Below are 21,745 nucleotides of genomic sequence, written 5' to 3' on the forward strand. Positions count from 1 at the left end.
AACTTTTGGGCGCCCAAAGTCGACTACCCCTCGAAGCGCGCCGCGCAAAAGGTGGTTTATTTCGCCCCTAGGAAAAAAAACCAAATTCCGCCACGCAGGAGTTGTGCGCGTTGACAAGATCTTCCCGACGACACCAATTTGAAAACAATCGGAGAAAAACTGTAGAAGAAGATAGATAAAAACTGAAAAATCTCCAGGTTAGTATAATACGCTCGGGGATGGCGTCCAGATGTCGTCGACTCCAAATCTTGTAGCCCCATCCCTAACGTTCTTAATTACACGGCCCGATAGTTACATGTACACTCCTTGTCTTTTTACAAGCGTTTTTCTACGGGCGCGCATTTACTGCCAGCCAGCCAGCCAACCAGCCAGCCGACCAGCCAGCCAGCCAGCCAGCCAGCCAAAGTGAGATTAAAAGCTACTTTTTACAAAAAAAAATTTTTGCAAAAATGCGCTAAAAAGTAGCTTTTAATCTCACTTTGGCTGGCTGGCTGGCTGGCTGGCTGGTTGGCAGCAAATGTGGGCGCGTAGAAGAACTCTTGTAGAAAGGCAACGGGTGTACGTGTATCTACAGGGCCGTGAAATTTGTCACCCTTAGGGACATGGCTACATGATGTGGGGTTGGCGACATCTGGGCGTCATCCTCGAGCGTAGTATACTAACGTGAAGGTTTTTCAGTTTTTTCCTATCTTCTACTATAGTTTTGGTCCGATTCTTTTGAAATTGGTGTCGTCGGAAAGATGTTGTAAACGCGCACAACTCCTGCGTGGCGGAATTTTGTTTTTTGTCATAGGGGCGAAATTAACGACCTTTTGCGAGGCGCGCGCGCGCGTCTACGAGAAGTAGTCAACTTCGGGCGCTTTTTACCTTCCGTTGCGAACTCACGCGGTTTAACGTTTCGTAAATCTCGAATCGCTGTCTCTCTTTCTCGTGTCGCCAATAGAAGTGAATTGCGAGTGAACGGGACGTCGGAAGTGGGTACCGTAAAAGAGAATGTGGTAGCCCGCGACACAATCTCACTGATGGTGGAGTCAAATCTTCAAACGCGAATTGCGAGTGAACGGGACGTCGGAAGGGGGTACCGTCAACGGGAATGTGGTAGCCCCCGACACGATCTTCCTGATGGTGGAGTCAAATCTTCAAACGCGAATTGCGGGGGAACGGGACGTCGGAAGTGGGTACCGTAAAAGGGAATGTGGTAGCCCGCGACACGATCTCACTGATGGTGGAGTAAAATCTTCAATCGCGAATTGCGGGTGAACGGGACGTCGGAAGGGGGTACCGTCAAAGGAAATGTGGTAGCCCCCGACACGATCTTTCTGATGGTGGAGTCAAATCTTCAAACGCGAATTGCGGGTGAACGGGACGTCGGAAGTGGGTACCGTAAAAGGGAATGTGGTAGCCCGCGACACGATCTCACTGATGGGGGAGTCAAATCTTCAATCGCGAATTGCGGGTGAACGGGACGTCGGAAGGGGGTACCGTCAAAGGAAATGTGGTAGCCCCCGACACGATCTTCCTGATGGTGGAGTCAAATCTTCAAAGCGAATTGCGGGTGCACGAGGAAAGTGGGAAGCGGTTAGTGAATGTAGTAGCCTTCGACAAGATCTGTTATTGATGGTTGAATCGAAAGTGGCTAATAGAATACTGATCTGCCACACAAAAATGCGCTGAAGTCCCTTCGATCTCAAACGAGGACTTTGATAATTTTTTTTTGTCATGAAAAGTCAGCAAACTGCCAATCGTATGCGATATGTGTTGATATTTACGAATGCCGCCTACACACATCGTACATAAATCAGACACGCATTTTGAACCAATTGGATTCTCACTTATGGTATACAACATCTCCAATATTACAGTGAGAAACAACCAATCACCACAATCACGTTTAATGTCGTCACTTCTCTGTTACAAAAAAGAATTTTTAGTGTACAGTTAAGCCTTTTTCTTTTTAAACCTGATGATATCCGTATCTTTTCTATTTCTGGCAGTTTGTACCGTAGGCCTAGGCAGTAGTTAAGAGTCTAGTTACGATTTGGGTAAGGAGCCTTATATTTTTATTTCAAAAGATCACAACAGATCATTTAACGGGGTTGATATACTTACATGTACTGTTTGTTCGGCAACACCACATTTTCTATGATCAATTGCGAGATACACAACGATGGAGGCATGGAGGCAACACTACCGCTAACCACAATGTGGGTACACTTTTTCCTCGCTACAGAAACAGGGTATAAAAGGCGTGAATCGGTCACCGTAGCAAAAATTTAGTCGACTTCTGTTTCTTATAGCGAAGACACTCGCTGGTCATAGTGTTCACTCATAGCGTAGGTCCCTCTAGGTTCCTATGTCTCTACAACATCATTTAACATCCACCGCAAATACCACATAGGGCGGCTCTACCATTGGCTAAGCAGAAGCACACGTCGAAGCTTCTGTAACACCGGGACTCAACGGCGGAAGTTCACCACGCGCCGAAGTGGGGATCCCGTCAAAGAACAATCACGCGTAAACAGTGCACCGCGGGTATCCAAAAACGTCATAACCGCAAGTGAAACGTCAAAATCAAGATGCCAGGCACCAACAATGGTAGGAGCAGGCACATCCACCACCGCCAGTACAGCATCAGCACAAGCACCAGCAACAGGATACTGAGGCAGAAAGTGACGCGACGTAGCTCGAGAAACATTTCAAGAAACCCAAAGTACTCAAACCCGTCGCTGGGGCACAATACAACACAAACACATAGATCGTATACCATCACAGTTCCGTTGGCACTTGCTGAACTTAGATGCTGTCTCTGAGATTTTTGTTTTTTATTGATTTAAATATACGGGTTAAGCGGAAGACCAACTACGTTGCAATAGTTTCTTTTTCTTTTTGTTATATTTCCGGTACTGAAGTTATGAACTTCGCCTTTAAATGGATTTGTAAATACATTTAATAAAGACACATTATTATTATTACATTGCAACCGTTCCAAGCGAGCTACTAAAATTCGTTTTGGTCCAGTCAATTGCCAACAAACATCGAGGCCCTCCTCGCCACACAAAAAGGAGCCAACCTGGACGACACAACCGCCGTCGTCAATACAACTCGGACCACATACGTCCACCAAGTCACCAACTCAGGAACACAAATCCCATCCCCGTCAATCAAAACCAAAGAGCAAAACGCGCGGAGTAGGTTAAACAAATATTAACTTGTTAACAATATAATTTGTTTACAAAAAAATGTTTGTGGAGACAAATTAGTCCGTAATTTATACGTTGCATTTCTTTTAATTCATTCTGAGAATTGCCTTGTTATAATTAAAATTTGTTTAAACAACGAAAATCTAACTTCGGTACAAATTAGTCTTTAATTCATAGTTTTTGATGCAACTAATAAAATTTCAACCAGGAAAAGTGGGGGTGCTAGCTTGATTTCAAGTTAGCACTTCCAGTTTAAAAATCGGTTTTCCGCCGGACCTAACTGGGTACAAATTCTAATTTTGTTGGTACAAATTAGTCTTTAATTAGTCCTAAATTAAGTCATATAATTTTATTTGGGTAAAGTGGGGGTTCCAACATTATCATTTATCTACCTTGAAGCCACTGTATTTATTTGTTCACTAAATCACGTTTGTGTGGTTTATTGGGTTAAAGGTGGAGATATTACAGTATGTTGTGTCACGTTGTTATTATTAGAAAAGTAGGTAGTCGTTAAACTCATTTCCCCAAATATTATGACAAATTTGTCTTGATGAATGTCTGTGGGACACAATGATAGTGTACATATTGGATTTGACGATGTTTTAATTGCCACCGTGCAGAGATTTATATATATTTTTAATAGTATGTACCTATAAAAGTATAGGTATCATTTTAAATTAGCGACCAAGTAATTCCAGTACGTTCGATCTTTCCGGGTCGAAATATTTCCTTCTAGCAGATTTTGTTTACAAGCACATCAATTAATGTTTGATGATAAAAAAAAAGATGAGGTACTGACATAGTTAGAATTTAGTGCATTGTAGCGCAGGGAATTCTCATAACCCTTCCAAGAAATATCGATGGATGGTATTTTTAAGTTTCATTTTAAAATGGACCAGTATGTTTAGGGCTTTCAATCTGGGGCTAATCCTACAAGCATATTAGACTGCATAGGAGTTGCCAACTACATTTTCATATCGCACACTTGTTTTCTGAAACCACCCTAAAATTCTACTCTGTTTTTCTGTATGTAAACGTTACGCCTGTTTGTGTTGCAGGATTTCTGTGTAACTGAACCAGTCCAAGGGTTTCGTGGAATACTTTTGGTGTTTATCATTAATTCATATTAAATATTTATAAAATAACAAGAACATTGTAAACAAGTTAAATATCTGGGTTGCTTATGTGTAACGAATGGTAGCTATAGAAATAAAGCGTCAGAGTACTTCGGTTATTGTTGCAGAGGTCATGTTTTACATAAAATGGATTTTAGTACACCTGGCTACATGAATAATTCGGAATGAAACTATTTGCAAGTGTTTTAAGGAAATAGTTACGTTAATGGATGTTTATTTTGATCGGACGATAATTTGAAATAGCGAAGTCTAAAATGTGATTTCCGTAATGGGTACGTGATTCATCGGTATACCTATGAAATATATAAATAGGAATTTCTCTTAGTCAGTGGTGTAGGTTAATTAAACCTTCCTTAAAGTTCACTTTCACCGTCGCGTCATTTAGAAGCGGTATACCGTATCTCACTCATTTATATCAAAAAATGAACGAATTGACTATAAAAAAAGTTTGCCCGCTTAGAGTACATTATAACAACAATTACCTAATAAGCGTTTTCGGACTTTTATCTAAGATTTGCTGAATTATTAACAAGCAATGACTATTAATAGGTATTTATTTACTATATGAGCAACTGTTTTTAAATTGCTGTGCTTGTGTACAATTACCATGTTTATTCTGTAAAAATAGTAATTAATGAAAACTGATGTATGCAAATAGAACTTTTATTTTGCTCTTTATCTTGTTGAACTTGTAGATGTATACATTCGTGTTTCTCTACTTCAGTCTACAAACTATTCGGACATCCCTGCAACTAATGTGACAAAATGCGCCGCCCGTTAACTAATTTGGACAACGGTTTTTGCTACGTAGGCGATACGCGTGGCGTTCAAGCGTTAAATATACGTCACATCTCAGCTAATAAACTAGTTTAATATTGTAAAATATTTTTAAACATTGAACAAATCGCGCAAACGTACGTTGGCCTAACGAGCCCAAATGGATAGCACGCAAAAATTGGTCGATCACCTCCTTTTTTTTTGAAAATGTGTCGAATGTCACGGTCAATAAAAATGTGTCTGAGTGTATTTGTTGCTAATTGGAAGCTAAAATAAGCAAGGCCAGGGAAAGATTTTCATCGGCCTAGATACTAGATACATTTCTAGCTAAATATATCTGTGACATCATTAAACAGCGAAAAATGTACAGTACATACAAAAAGATGAAACCCATATCACTATTGGAATTAGAATCCAAAACAATAAGATTCTAATTACGACGCTATACATAGTAATGTAAATTTAGCGAGATATAATTTGGTCAGAAAGTTTGGAGTCGCCTCTATCTTGGCGGCCATAATAGATAGAGTAGCTTATTTTTAAAAAGACGGCAGTTCATTTTGACAAAATGTGAATTCCTATCTTAAAAATACCATTCCATTCCTTTTGATTTAAGACTTCAAGCCGGGGGTGTAAATATATGAAGAAGAGCGTAAAATAAATGTACACTGCGTTTGAAATGAAATACAATACATTTTTTGATTAGACTAATACACGTGTTTTTTATCAAATTTCCGAACGAGGAAATAATAGTTTTGGGACTGTGATTGTAAATATCAACAATGTAGGTAGGTAGGGGTTTTGAAATATAAAACTTTGCGGTATTATTTATGCTATCTTTGTAGATAAGAGATTATATTGTGTACCTATCTTTCTCCATTAGGTAGATGGAGTGGAAGGTATTGCGCATTATATATTTCGTATTATGATTTGTTTTGGTATTATGGTGTACCATGCCAAGGTATGATTAATAACAAAATTTGATGCCGGAAGCGGAGGTTGTGTTATCACTTGTTATCAGGAAGTTTTAACCTACGATTTAATTTCTAAAAAATTCTATTGGGAATTACAGAATGTGGTGGTGTCTAAAAGATAAATAAAAGGCGTTTGTTAGAAATGGAATACCAAATGAGAAGGTACATTTTATATTTACTGATTGCGAATGTTTAGACTTCTTATCGTATCACAACGATAACAGATTTTGGCATTGGTGCCAAAAATAGCCATCAAAATTACGGTAGGTAATAGGCACTGGCAAAATATTGATTGATAAAAGAGGCAAGAGCCTTGTTTTGGTACTCGCTTTTATAATTGATTTTGTTTTCAATTTTGATAAGTTTTTAGCAGTTATTACGTAAGTTAAACGATTCAGTAAATGAGTAGGTAGGTACCTAAGTTTCAATTTTAAGATGTTTCCATCTCCGTCAATTTTCTATATGTACACTTTAGAAAACTTAAAAACTAAACGGTTCCTGCAACACTTATTACAAAAGATTGCAAACCTAGATGTAAAAATACATAAGCTAGAAATGTAAAAATATCTTCTTCTAAAACGGATATAGAATCATAGGTAAATTTGTACAACATACACATTTTAAATACCGCTCAACATAGGTATTTGTTTAAAGGGAAAAGTAAACCATTCTAAGGAGCAGGGGCGCCGGAAGAAAATGCGCTAGGGAGGGGCCCTTACATTTTTGGAATAGAAAATGTTATCTAACTATTTTTAAATTAGTCACTTAATAGGATACGCAACTAAATCATATATCCAATATAAACCATTGGTGTAATAGGTACATATTAGACACAAAACAAAAGTAACATGTTACAGTAGTTCACTGAAAAAAAATGAAATTAATAGCACTATAGTATAAAATTTGCTGTTGTTAGCACAGATACCACCTGCACATCGGCGCATGCGCGTTCTACGTTCTTTTAGTTCTAACAATATGTGTACCAAATTTGGTTCCAATCGGTTCAGCCGTTTAGCCGTTAATGAGAGTTTAACACACTTGCGCAATTCTCCCCGAAAGCTTTTCAGCTCTTCCTTTTCTATCTAAGAATATGTGTACCAAATTTTTTGTGCATATTTAGATAGAAAAGGAAGAGCTGAAAAGCTTTTGTGTACCAAATTTTTTGTGCATTATTTAATACATCCAATTTTGGAATGCTTTAAATTAATTCTCTTTCAAGTTAGAAATTATTTCCTGTACAGTCTTCATGAACAACTTTTAATTTTTGATTTCCAATAGAGATTAAACTTTGAAAAGCAGTGACATTTGAAGTTTGAAATTTCATTTCCGAATCTCAAATCGAAAATGTATTTCCTGTGCAGTTTTTCCTTCAAATTTTACAATTACGAATTGCAAGTAGAATTTATAGTTGGTAGATTTTCCAGGTATTAAATTAGAATCTTCGTTGCAGAATCACGGTTTGAATTTTTTTGGACCATTTAATCCCTTGTTTAAACTATGAAATTTTCTGTTCCAAGTTAAAATATAAAGCTGCGATAGCTTAAAATTATTCTCTGCGGTTTGAAATTTTATTTTAGCGTTGAAAATATATCTTTTTCACCTTTCAGCTCTCGAATTTTGATATTTTGGATATCACGGTTTTTCGTTAATTGGTATTAGGAAATGCTTTTTCGCACCACCATGTTGTCGAGTTCTAATGGGTGCAGGGGAAGTGCATCCACTAAAACCTTTCACTCTTCTTTTCTCAGTCAGATAACAGCATCGGGCACCGCTGCTAGCATTCTTTTGTTGCTGCTTCTCCTGTGTACCCATATTGCACCCGCGCCTCCGTTTCTCTATAGTTGTTACTATACAGAGTGGCGCAAAAGTATAGAATCAGCGAGCTACAGCCTTAAACATTCGTTATATTGAAAAACGTGTGAGATGAGAGTTGTTTGATATTATATTATGCATGTTTAGACGTACACGGATATTTTTTCGAATTATGTCATTTCAAGTTATGTCTAGTTGAGCATATTTTTTAAATTGAACACCCTGAATTTCCTTTCTAAAGGAGCACTTTTGGGATTTTCTTAGATCATAACAAATTTTGCAGTTATGAAAATGCAAAAACTCGTAATTAATAATAATAATAATAAATTATAATAAATAATAATAATTAATTATACTTCTATATCTAAGCAAACCGTTCACTGGAGTCATATGTTCACCTATATTCAATTTAATCCAAATCTTACATAGATTTAAAAAATATGTATAAATAAAGAATATGAAAAGTTGAAAGACGTTAAAATAGCATTAGCTTACTTCTGGTATAGGTAGGTACCCGGAAAACGCACAAAATTGAATAATGCAAACGTACACATTTACAGAAAATGAGTCGTATTCGTTTCCCCAATAATAATCGACCTCATTGTTGGACACCTTGTAGTAACTAATATGTTTGTTGAAAAAGGACCTTTTTAAACTAAAGCAAAAGTAAATATGTAAATAAAACCCAATAAGTACATAATGAATTTAAACTATCTGTCGATTCTAAGCTCGTTTGTATACAAACATATAAAAAATCTTAAGTACCTATATTAAGTACATATAAAGGATAGTGCCCCCCCAATTGTTTTGGGGCCCAATCTAAATGTGCTCTCATAAAATTCCTTGTTGCTACGTTCCTGCCTGGCTTGCCGGTTGGTACAAGGATTATTATTCGGTATCGGCAATAATAAAAAGAATAAGCTTATTTGTTCTTTTCAAACTACAGTCTGGGTAACTTTTAGAATATACCTAATTTGGATTTTTAATAATCTGCTATCGGGGTATAAGCTTTTGCATAGAGACGTAATTTCTGTACACTATCAAATGCCAAAATATGAATGCATTTATGCACTAAAAATTAACAATACACAATTTTATTAATTGACCAGAAATGTTGCGAAAGTGCGAAATATGGAGGAAATTGACTTTCAAGACAGAAACGTATACGTTTTTCTACTGAATTATGCAGTCTGCCCAGACACGGAATCATGACGATATTTGTAGTATATAATCATTGAATTTAGTACAAAAAACTGTTTTTCATTCAAATGTTTAAATGGAATCGTTTTGACATCTGCCGTGAATAAAGTGAATTAAGTTTATCTTAGTTATACCACAGAAATCTATGGTTATACGGACTTCCCACAGCTGCTGCTGCTTCCTGTGAAAGAAATCTTCCACAAACAATAAGTTATTACTTATATAATTTCCTGTACTTGGTGCAGACAGTACGCTTCTAGTTTATTACGCTAACGTTAGATGTCGGAACCGTATTCGAAAGTTACGTAGCCGATAAAATCTCATTGATTTGATTTTACGCGGGTTTTATGCAAACATTGAATACCTATTTTCATATTTGTTATAATTTTCAGTGACTTATGAATCGTTTGAAAAACGAATATTTCTAAAATGAGAAGCTACGCTACTTTCATTATATCGAGAAATAAAGTTGAGAAATTAACAAAGAATATAGCAAAGATTTAAACACTCTTAAATCTGTGTTAAATCTGTGATTATGTCTTGTCTCTAAAATTGTAATACGAGTAGAAAGTGACATGGCTTAGGTTGATTGAAAAATAAACTTTTCCGAAGGATTATGAACCGTTTCAGCAGCAGAGCCTTGTCCCATTACTTTCTAGCCATTCTGTATAGATGCGCTACGGGCACATGCCATGCTTATTCCAAAGTAAAGTATGTATTAACTCATTTTAATAATACCTACTAAATTAATCAATATTTCAGTAAAATTTATTTTCTATAAGTACGCCATGACCATCCCTCTGCATCTGCATAAAACGACCGCCACTTACTCCAGTGCGCCTTTTAGATCTTTAATACTACTTTAATTTGTATAATGTTCAAATTTTTATCATTTTTTATTTCGAAATAAATACACACATCCTGAAAATGTCATCAAAATTAATTGAAGTACACTGGGTGTTTAGATACTTTATGGCGGGCAGTATACAGGGTGGTGCCTAGCGCCAGCGCGACGGAGCACAGGGATTTCAATGGTAATTTCTTTATAGTCAATTACTAGCTCCCCTAATTATTTTAGAGGAAAACTCTAAATACGTTTTTTATAGAGTAAAAAATACCCCATTTGTTCATACTGTTACTTATAATTTTCCGTTTTTCAAAACCGTAGAAATCGACAAAATCGTCTCTATGGGCTCTTGTAACATACATTTTTACGGCAACGTACGTAAATGAAAAAAAGTGCTAATTTCTAGTTTTCGCTATAAATCTTAGAATAACTAGATCAAATTCGTGACGAAGTTAATTATTCTTAATCTATTATCACATCTAATAACAACATAAAGGCGAAAAAAATTTCTTCTGTATAAAATACACCTTATTAACGAGCGACCATGATTTTGGACTTTGGACCGTTCGTCTGTCTGTGTACATGATAACTCGGGAACGGTTTCGAATTTTCCTATTCTGTTTTCAGTAATAGGTAGACAATGGTCAAGGAACTAACTGATTAAATTTTGGTCATTTGGACTTTCTGTCCGTCCGTCTGTGTTTGTCGCTCGTTTCTATATTGGTTTGAAACATTCATTCATTTGGAGATTTTCTCGTTCTTTTACGTTTGAAATTAAATAAATTAAAATTGAATAACATTTCCGACAATTCCAATGCCAATGAGTTTATAAATGATAAAATACATCTAATATAAATGGCTTCAATTTTCCTAAAGATTGTCATTTTTAAGAACTTCCAAATCCAATTTTATTGAATCAGTTTTAAACTTCAATCGATAGTTAGGTTTCTACTTAAAGATTCTTATTAATATTAAATTTTGTTATTAACGGGTTTTACAAATTATTATGAACCTTTTCCACCACCAAAAAGAGAAGTTTTCACGAAATGCAAATTTTACATATTATTTGATCATGGATGTTTTTTGGATGTAGATGCTTAGAACAAATTTAATATTAAGAATGCGAACTACATAGGTCAGTTCCCTGATTTGTTTCACTAGCCGTGAAATAACTACACTGAATTTAACAATAGCTTTTTATGACGTAGAATATATGCTGTATATTAATGCATCCAACTGGTAAAGTTTGCAGATACGCACTGGAGCTTTTTTTATTGGAAAATTCGACTCCCTAATTTTTATTTTCTTATGATTGATTATGATATGCTTATTGATTGTAACGGAACTCTACTTAAATAAGATTTGCCCACCACTCGCAGCTACGCACAATCTACATCTTTTTGGAATCGAATTTTCAGATTTCAATACCATGATCGACATATCGAATTTTTTGTGATCATTTAATCATAATATCGACTTAAATCGTTATTTTTTTCTTATTTTCGACATTTTCAATTAGATCACTCACCAGTAGGTGAGGGACACTTTGTGACCTGAAGGTCCAATCTTCAAATGAGTATAAGTTCTGTTTGAAAAGTAATTTAAAAAAGCTGTTCGACAATTTTGTTTTTAACTCATCAAGTATGTACCTACACAATGAATTTCGTGGAATTCTCTCCATTTTCGTTGTCCGGCCAAGAATTGCAGTGGAATTTTTTTTTGAATTTTCAGAAACTAATTTCAGTTTCGTGATTTTCATGTTCAAAAACACCAATTTTCGTCGAAATCATATCATATCATATTTATTATTTGTCACAAAATACATTCCATATACTTGTATAAGAACAGAACGTACGTAACAATGTGTCACGTGTAAATATAAATATAAATATTTTACATAAATTATAATGTTAAGCTAAAGCACGATACAATGAACAATAAACAATAAAATCATCTTTCGAGATATTCGTTCATGTGGTAATATGACTGCTCCATCAAAAAGTTTTTGAGCGTTACTCTAAATTTCGAAAAGGAAGTAATTTCTTTGATATTGCTCGGTAAGGCATTGAAAATTTGGCACGCTCGGAATAAAAAATTCTTTTGAAAGAGTGTGGTCCTATGTCTACAAGGAATCAGAATTTTTTCCCACCCCCCCATTTAGGAATGCGCCCTTTCGTAGTAAGGCAAGTGTAGCAGTTAAATCCTACAAATGTGCGGGAGGAGAAATTGCCTCCTTGTAAGTCGCAGGAATCGAATAAAGTAAAAGACACATAGAACGCATGGGTAATATTAACAACTCCCTATAAGTTCGGGGGTGGAATCGACCCACTCCCTCCCTGGGGATCGTAAAGTGCGATCAATTGGCATGCGAATTCAATCGCCTCCTTTATATTATATGGGTAAACAACTCCCTGTAAGTTCGGGGTTGGAATCGACCCACTCCCGCCCTGGAGATCGTAAAATGCGATCAATGGGCATGTGAATCCAACCGCCGCCCGCCTTTACGTTATCATCACTTTTCTCCAATTTTCATATAGAACTTTTGTTCTGTCAGTGATGACAGGAATCATTATAGACATTTAGCACTGTCAAAAATGCGGCCGGTAAAGTGACAAGTGGCAGGAAACGTAGTCTGCTCCGTCTCTGTCATGGAAACTAAAATTTTCTGACAGAAAGTAGGCGTGAATATGAAGGCTTCAGGACGATTTTGGGTAAATAAATTCCAGTACAATAGGGGGAATATTCTCTTCGGTTCCAGTACCGGATATCGTGAATTACATAAAAAGAATGTAAAACAAGTAGGTATACATTGTGCACATAGTACTCGTATGTGATGTGCAGAAAAGGTACATTTTTCAGCGGTCGATGTAGTTCGATGCCACTAGTCGAGAGATTTACAACGAGTAGCATTATATGTTCTGACACTTCATTGTCGAAATATTCGCACATGCATTTTTGCCCCATCAACGTTCCATTTTCCCTTTGTGAACTACAGTTCGTTCTTGAAATATTCACGCTCCAAATCCTAGAAAATAATTTAAAATGCGCACATGTTTCGACCAGCATGTCATCATCGGGCGACTATAACGCACTTCTGCTAATGAGTAAAATAAATTTATTGGATTTTGTTCCATGCAGATCCGAAGGCTTTATTTTCGTTGCTTCCACTTGTTATCCTTGTCTTACCACTTTGTACCTGGTGACCAAATTAGGTCGTTAGTAACTCTATAAGTGACAGAATGTACCTCGCAGTGTCGATGTTGAAAACCAAACTGGCCTACAGCCCTTTATTTTTGAGTTATAGGCAAAAGTTGCATTTTTTGATTTTTAGATAAAAACCTATAACTTCTTTGTTTAAGTTATCGGAAATGTGTTTACATGTTGTAAAACGCTTTTTTGAGAAGAATTGAATTGATTTAAATTTTTTAAAAAAATTCATCGGTTATTAATTTTCAGCGTAAAGTTGTGTTTTTAGCGCGATTTAAAAAAAAGTTGCACATATATTCACTGTGACTGTTCGGTCGTTCGGGCAGCCCTTTGAATTTTTTTTCGAAATTGGTTTCTAGTCTATAACTTTTGATTGAGAAGTCTGATCGAAAAAGTACGAATTGATTTGGATTCTACGCAACCAAATTAATAAGAAAAAGTGTTTTCCCGAGAAATTTTGGTGTAGTCGATTTTTGGTAAAAAAGGAAGGTTATACACTGCTTTTTTTTGAGCCCCGAAAAAAAAATTGTCTCAGATCGACCCGGAAAAAAAATTTTCTTATAGAATGTGGCCTGTAGAATCCATAATTTTAAACAGTTCCAAGATTGGGCTACTAGTTCAAAAGTTACAGCCCTTTGAATTTTTTTTCGAAATTGGTTTCTAGTCTATAACTTTGGATTGAGAAGTCTGATCGAAAAAGTACGAATTGATTTGGATTCTACGCACCCAAATTAATAAGAAAAAGTGTTTTCCCGAGAAATTTTGGTGTAGTCGATTTTTGATATAAAAGGAAGGTTATACACTGCCTTTTTTTGAGCCCCGAAAAAAAGATTGTCTCAGATCGACCCAGAATCCACACGAGATGCGTCGCCTATCTTGAATGTTTAGCGCATTTTTTAAGAATAAAAAAATGTGGTATTGTTTGCGTTTTGTCCGTCCGTTTGTCCGTCCGTCCGTCCGTCCGTCAGGACCCACTTCTGCCGTTTCGAACTACTTCTAGGGGAATGGTCCTAGAGTCCTGGAGTTTTTTGAAGTAGGTAGCCTATACCTTGAAGGTGTGCCAGACGGCCATAAAATTTCGCTGTCTAAAAGGCCCATCCTCCCCCCACGAATTATTTCCTGAGATGCTGTTTTTGAAAATAAAACGTGCATAAATTTTACATACGACAACCATTTGGTCTCAGATTTTGCATACGCATGCCTTTAGTGGTGCCAAGTTAAACTTTAGAAAATGGGGGGAGGGACACATGTTCTACCCTTTATCGCATTCTAATGAATGGGGGAAAATGGGGGGGGGGGGTTAAAAATTAATTTTATCTCTCATTGTATTCTAATTAAAGGTCTCAACAAACCGTTTTCTACCAACTAATGCCCTTCTTTCTGCCCTCTTATCAAAGTACGGGTGGAGGTGAGGGGGCGGGGGAGTGGAACTAGTTTTATCCTTCATGGTACTCTAATGAAAGGTCTCATCGAAAGGAATTAATTTCTACGAACCATAGCCCTCTTCCTCGGCCTCTTATCGTGATCCCTTATACCTCAAGAGCGGATTGTCGGAAGAGAGTACTCACAAAGGGCGATCGAGACGTCTGCAAGAAATATATCCATTGGTGATGTCAAAACAATTTATCTTCACAAGATTTGGTCACAATTTATACTTGTTTTTAACCACAAGGGTCATGTAACACATCACTAGAAAGTGTCTTGCTTTCTGTACCTATTTGGAAAATGTCGAAAAAAAATTAATTTTTTTTGTCTAATCCAATCTTAAGACATAAGGCTCTTCTACTGGAATGGTTCGAGATATTGATTCGCCGTTTGGAAGACTCATATTTCAGAATGAAAAATAAATTTAAATGACCTATGTTGTCATTACAAAAAATTCAAGATTACGCCCACGAAATTTGGGTACCTAATGAAGAAATTTCTTTTTCATTCCCAAACATGCATAACATGGGAGATATTAGTTTTGAAGGAATCTAAGAAGTATATTACCAGCAGTGTGCATCAGTGTACCAAAAAGTCAATCAAAAGTAACTATGACTAAACGACTAGGGGACGGTAGCTATTTTTTTGCTCCTTAAGGGGGCGGTACTTTAGAAAAGTTTGGGAATCTATGCCCTACACCCCTCTCCGAACGGTTCTAACCTCGCAATTACCCGGGACCGTCGTAATCGCCGAAACACTGTAGGTACGCTTGTCTAAATACGCTCGCCTTACACAAACTCGCGTGCACCTTTCCTCTGAGGCGGTACATATTGTAAGTTTTCCTACACTTAAGTGAAGTACGAATTAAAACTGCTAAGCGAGCTACTGTTAGAAACACAGTGCTGGATCACTCTACAGAGGTTCCGCAACTATTCATTAACTGAACTATTTTAAGGACTTATCAGGCCCTTAAAAACTATTTATGATATATTCAATTCCAGCCTTTTCCTAGTAGTGGTACACATTGCAGTCTTTTAGTACAATTTTTCAAAAGTTAGAATCGCATACAAGAACCATGAAAATAATAAGTTTCCGGTTCGGCATTTCTTCAGAAAGGTATACATTTCAGAATAATGTTGGAAACCGTCTAAAATACATATATGTACCAATCTCATTTCTGATTAATTTCCCCTTTATTGGTTACGTTAAAAGTCACAAATTGTAAGACCGATTTTCTGAGGTTTTCTCCTACGAAAGAAAATGTACGATTGAAATAAAAAAACTATGAAAAAAACAGTTTTCGACGCTTATATAGGAATGGTGGACTAATCGGAGAAGGCAATAACTTTTTAAGAAAAATGTTGTTGTTGCCTGAAAATGTAATCTCTGAAATCGGATGAAAAAATTTAGATTTATAAAATACGCGTCGGATTATTTTTGTGGAATTTTGGTAAAAATCAAGATTGTGTTAGCAAAAAACAAGCTAACGTTGAACTTTAAAGTTACGACAGGTAAGTTTTGTTACGTAATATGAGCGGGTTTCCGATTCCTATGTCCGTAATTGATAAATGATGTTATTTAGTTTCCCTCTTGAATGTATAACACGTGGTGCGCGCGCACGGGGTGTGAACAACGTGGACCCTTAGAAATGGATTCACAACTGTCAGTCGCACCTTAGTGGTTATAGCGCGAGTTTCGAAATGACTACGTCCCATGTGCGTTCTGCACATTCCGTTACGTTTCAATGATACCGGTATTCACAGGTACATAAAATTTATTGCCTTTTAATTACTTTACACACTTTTGAGCAAGTTGCAGTCAAATTTCATATTTCCAGTTTCAGTTTTTTCCAAATATGGAAAACTCTGCTTACGTACCAAGCTCAGCGCACATGAATTCTCCAGCATTGGTGGTGTTTTCGCAAGCCGCCGGCGGATTGCAAGATGCACTGCGAATTCAAAGGCCCTTCAATCCACAGGTGATAATTATGTATTTCACTTATGTATAATCTAAGACGTAAGTTGTTGACATTGTAAATTTAGCCAACAACTTAAAAAGCGCGCATTTTTGGCACTCGCGTCAATAATTCAGGTAATGATAACAATCGAAATAGTTTCAGATGGCCGAAGCGACAAAGGACTTACACAGACCATTTACAGCGACAAGTTTTGGACTTCGTCATATGGAAGCGTATGGGGGGATTCCCGCTCATATCTTAAACCATCTTCAGCCTCAGTTTTTACATCCGGGTTTATCATTAGGTTCGGGCGCGTTTCGTCCACTCGCGGATTTAAAATCATTTCCATCGCCGTCCGCTTTTGCACCGCCGAAGTGTTTAAAAATCGAAACTAATAGTGATTCGCTTCAAGTTCCGGCGGGACATGGAATTTTTTCACCCTCTGAGGAGCGCTTTCTGGGCCCAAGTCCGAGAACGGACTCCTGTTCGCCAGCAAGCGCTTCTATGTCACCGCAACCCCCGACAAACATAGGAAATGTCAAAGAAGAAAGTCTCGACGCTCATATGTCCGAAGATGGGGACGTTGCTCATGGTCCGTCGACTGACAACGATTCACCCGGAATTCAAGATGACAACAGAGGATTTCGCAGTAAGAGGTTTTTTATATGTAGCACTAACGTGACGGTTAAATCGAATTTCGTTTAATGTAAAAGAACTAAATTTATTTTGGTTTTTTTAAGACAGTGGGCACCAAGTTTTATTTATGTGTTTTAAAGCTCTAAAAAAGACGACTTCCAACTGCTTAGTTCGTAAACCAAATAAACAGTTTATGTTAACAATTGTTCTTCCGTCAAAGTAGCTTGCAACCACCTGGACTATGAATTAACCGTTGAAATAACTCAAGCTTGTGTCGTGTTTTCTACATATATTTAGATCCGCGTATGAATATACACAGTTTGAATTTGATCTTAATAATCGCAAAAGCCACTCGGTAGTTCTCATTTTCATTTGATGCCTACATTACAAATGAACATTTCCGAATTCGATTACAGAAAATAACAAAATTGTGCATTTCCAATTTAAAAGGGCGGTTACCATCCTATGTCTTCTACCCGGCGGAAGGTATACCTACAAAGTACAAATGTAACGTTTGCGCTACTGTTCTGGATGACATTTATATATCAATGACTTCCAAAATTCACGCTAATAATTGTAACCGCTCGTACCCCACTCTAAAAGTGGTTTCGGTTTTAATAAACTTTTCTTTCAAAACCTCTGCCTTTAGCTCTGATCTTGTTGGTATTGTGTTACCGAATTCGTATGAATTGTAAACTGCAGATTTATGTGAAAATTCTGCCCTTTTCATGAGAAAGTGCGTATGAGATTTCGAATTTTTTCAACACAAAAGTGTATAAAACATATTGCGGGGGTTAAAATGGCTCTGTTGAAAGTTTAATTTTTGTAGTAGGAGGTACAACAAAGATTGTGTAAGTGTAAATTTGACAAGAAGTAGTCTCTCTTGATCTCAATGCATTTATTCAGCTTTATTGTTCATAAATCAAAAAACCGCTCCAATTTTCTACATATAATATTAAAACACTGCCAAATCAGATGAATGAGTAAAATAATCTTCAGTAACGAGAAACGTGTGTAACGTAACTATTTAAAAAACGACATTTATTTGTGTACCAAATTGAAATGACTGCGTTTTTCTTCTAATTTAACGATTGAAGTCAATTTGTATTTCATTGTTATTGCAATTCGTTATACCACCAATAATATACATATCTAGATAATGTACTCCTTGACTGAGACCAACGATGAATCTCTATCCTTCCCAGTTTTGCATATTCTCTTCATTTATTGTTAAAAACAATAGACCATGTATAATAATAATAATAATAATAATAATTTATTGTCCAAACAGACTATCTAGTCTAAATACAGGACAAACTTAAATATTGTTCAATAAAAGTCGCACAGAAATATAGAAAAATTAACAAAAATGTAACAAAAATAATAATGATAGATTTATAACTAAAGCGAAAGAAAATTGTTAACAGAGCCAAGGACTAATTATGTAAACAAGTTTATCATGGTAGATCATAATAAACCGGCATTTCGAACACCTAAAATAAATATCTTTCTTTTCTTATATAGGATAAAGGATGAACAACGAAAAATGTATTTTTTTATAAAATTGGTAGCTAAGATTTAAAATTCTGTTGCAATGATTAAAAATATAAGATATAGGTACCGATGAAATAACTTTTTATCTTTTCAAAAATTAATAACAATTGTACCTACATTTAACGTATTACTCATTTTTATTTATGAACGACCCATTTTTTGTGGCCGTTTCTTTGTCCTGAATTCAGTTGTAAAAATAAAAATTTGTTGATCCTGTATTTTTTGAGAGGCAGATACAGAATACTCCTCCAAGTTGATATCAATTCATTTTAAAAAAAGAAGTAGTAGTAAAAAATTTACCGCTTTCCGTGGCTACATAGTATTGGAAATTAGAAAAAATTCGCTAAGTTGATGTGAAGTTTGTGGGACTCCATCAAAAGGTATTCTCAAACGGAAAATATAAATAGTTGAAATTTTTTAAAAGCACGAGAATTTTATATCTACCACTTATCGTATTACCGGGAAAACCAAAAATTTCGCGCATGTTTTGATAGATACAAATTTTGATTTTCGTGATGTCTCGCTAACTTCACTTGATATGAGCAAAACAGTGACACTTTTCTTTTAAATAAAGTTGTCAGTGTCGCTCAATAGTCATCGTATCCAGCTTAGGAAATTAGCTAAAAAGGGGAATTGGAACATTTTTTGTGTAGTTAAAATGGACAAGTGCAATCGAATTTTGAGAATGTGAAAATCGTTTTCTAATATTCTCAAGGATAAAAAAGGACATCAAATTTAGAAAAATACGCAGACTGTATTTATATCGGTATCGTTTCTGTTATATAACATACCACGACGTTTCTTATGTTTCGCTAATAAGTGAAAAAATGCCTGTGTGTCATTTGTTATCTATTGGGCGCAACCCTGGGCCCAACTTTATGGAAAGCAAAGAGCATGTGTATCTTTTGCTTTTGGTCGCATTTCTCGAAATATCTAATTTTCACGAAGACTTACTCTGAGGAAACTGATAATTTTAGACGGGAAATATACACACACATGTAATCTATTCATATTTGATTTGATCTAACTAAGGTACGTTTTTGGTGGTTTGAAGGCATTGTGTTATAAAACAGAGTTCATATGCAGCGCTACTTGCGATATCATACGTGAAGTACATAGTTTTGTACGTACCCGCCGTCAAAGAGAAGTATTATTACAGCCTCATTAGGGTTAAATAGAAATAATCAAATTTCTTTTCTTTTAGTATTGATATAATTTATGCGGCATCGTTATGCAACGTTCACCGCTTTAACGAGGAATAAGTGGGGGCTGTATTAGTGCATTAGCACTTAGCAGTGTTTCGTTTTTCTGCCCAATTTCTTTGTGAAAATAGAAATTTGTGTTATTTCTTTGATAACCGAATTGCGATATTGTGCTTTCCGCTTGTGTGGTGGTCATGCGTTCGTCCAAAAAATCAAAACGGTGCCACATTTTTACATAAGAACAAATTTGCGGAAAAAATCCTTCCAATTACTGGTATACTCGTATCCCGCCTAGGGGTTTAGCTGAAAATTAGGCTACTGTTTGACACTTTCCTAAACAAATTTCTTGAAGCATCCTGTTAGAATGAAAAAGGTTTTAGAAATAAGAAATTATTTCCAATGTACCTATAATAGGATACCCATTTAGTGCACTTTTCGTTTTGCGAATATGTGACTTTATGATTTACAAATCAACAGCATTCATAAACATTAGCTATTTAAATAGTAATTATCTAATCCATATCATTAGGAACGCCGTAACAATGTGCAGGATAATGCCAGGTAGTTTCATTTGTTTTCCCTTACAAGTAATGAGTTATCGCCTCATTTTTTTCTGAAGATCTCGTAACATATTTTGTAAAACATATGCATTTATTATAATAGATGGAAAAGATATCTTTAAGTACCGACGTAAGAAATACTGTTGCATTTCCAAATTGGTGCTATACATGTTTCTACTCTCATTACAACGGCTGTTATTTACGAAAAACGAATTTTCTATTCATCGATCTTCCTAAAAAACTGAGACCGATCCGATATTTCAACTTTTTTTAAGTACGGACGTTCTTTTCATCATTGCAAAGAATATCCACTATCGAGAATTTGTTAGACTTCAACTACAAAAGCAGCATTTCATAAGAACGTTTAGCTATTTTTTCCAATATGGCGGATTGACTACAGAGGAGCCTTAACAAGTGCTTCTAAAGAACACTACATACACAACTTTACAGTACTAGACCATCTTCACGGATTCAAACATAGGTTTTGACTTTTCGGTTTTGTTTAATTGGCGTAGTCTCTTTCTTCATACGCAGTTCTTCCAATATGTTTTGACGTGGGTCTTCGACAGTTATACTCTGCACACAAGATGAAGTAGGTAATTGTTGTTTTCGACTTTGCTTCACTATTAAGGAATTCCGACCTCGTTTAAATTCATCAAGCTCATTATAAATAGTTTCCATTAGAGGTTTCTCTTTAGCAAAAAAGCCTTAAACCGCACTTAAGATCGTAGTAGATCAACGCACGAAAATTCTATCTAATCAATTCCTCGACGTTTACGAAATAAATAATTTTTTGTTTCTAGTTTGCTTGACTAGGATGATGCATTGCATTGTTGTAATGTTGCCAAAAATGGCAAATTTTAAACATTCGCAATACATAATTGTATGGAACAAAAGAAATGAAACAATTCCATTGCGCTGTTACTATTGATATAATTAATTTGCATCACAGCCAAAGGGACTGACAAAAAGCGAGTTGATTCACCTTACAGTTCTACAATGACTCACTATTTTTTGTTTTGACACAAAACCTCATCATGGAAAAATGAACTATTGGGAAGCTGTTTGGAAAAACAAAACGGATGTGCTATCCTTACGGATAAAGTAAAAACCATCTCCTTCAATATAATTATTATATTTAATTTTTTTTAATTAAATTATATCACTGATGTATCTATTAGTCATCTCATTACAAACTATTTAAATGCCTGATGTGTTCGAATATAGTTTTGCAGCGTTTTACGTGAATTTTACGATG

General features: G+C 35.9%; 1 protein-coding gene across 6 annotated transcripts in view; it reads left to right on the plus strand.

Moving 5' to 3' along the window:
* The window catches only part of LOC116165569 (protein Teyrha-meyrha-like), a 142,320-nt gene that overhangs the window by 10,800 nt on the left and 109,775 nt on the right, over positions 1-21,745 (plus strand). For 4 of the 6 annotated variants that reach the window (XM_031480121.1, XM_031480120.1, XM_031480124.1 and 1 more), the window contains exons 3-4: positions 16,416-16,556; positions 16,692-17,184. In XM_031480121.1, the coding sequence (XP_031335981.1) occupies positions 16,416-16,556; positions 16,692-17,184 (634 nt within the window). Of the gene's footprint in view, positions 1-16,250; positions 16,342-16,415; positions 16,557-16,691; positions 17,185-21,745 lie in introns of those variants that run through there. The other 2 variants (XM_031480122.1, XM_031480123.1) reach the window with 2 other exon arrangements.

Source organism: Photinus pyralis, unplaced genomic scaffold, assembly GCF_008802855.1.
Source record: "Photinus pyralis isolate 1611_PpyrPB1 unplaced genomic scaffold, Ppyr1.3 Ppyr1.4_LG3a, whole genome shotgun sequence".
NCBI classification, from domain to species: Eukaryota; Metazoa; Arthropoda; class Insecta; order Coleoptera; family Lampyridae; genus Photinus; species Photinus pyralis.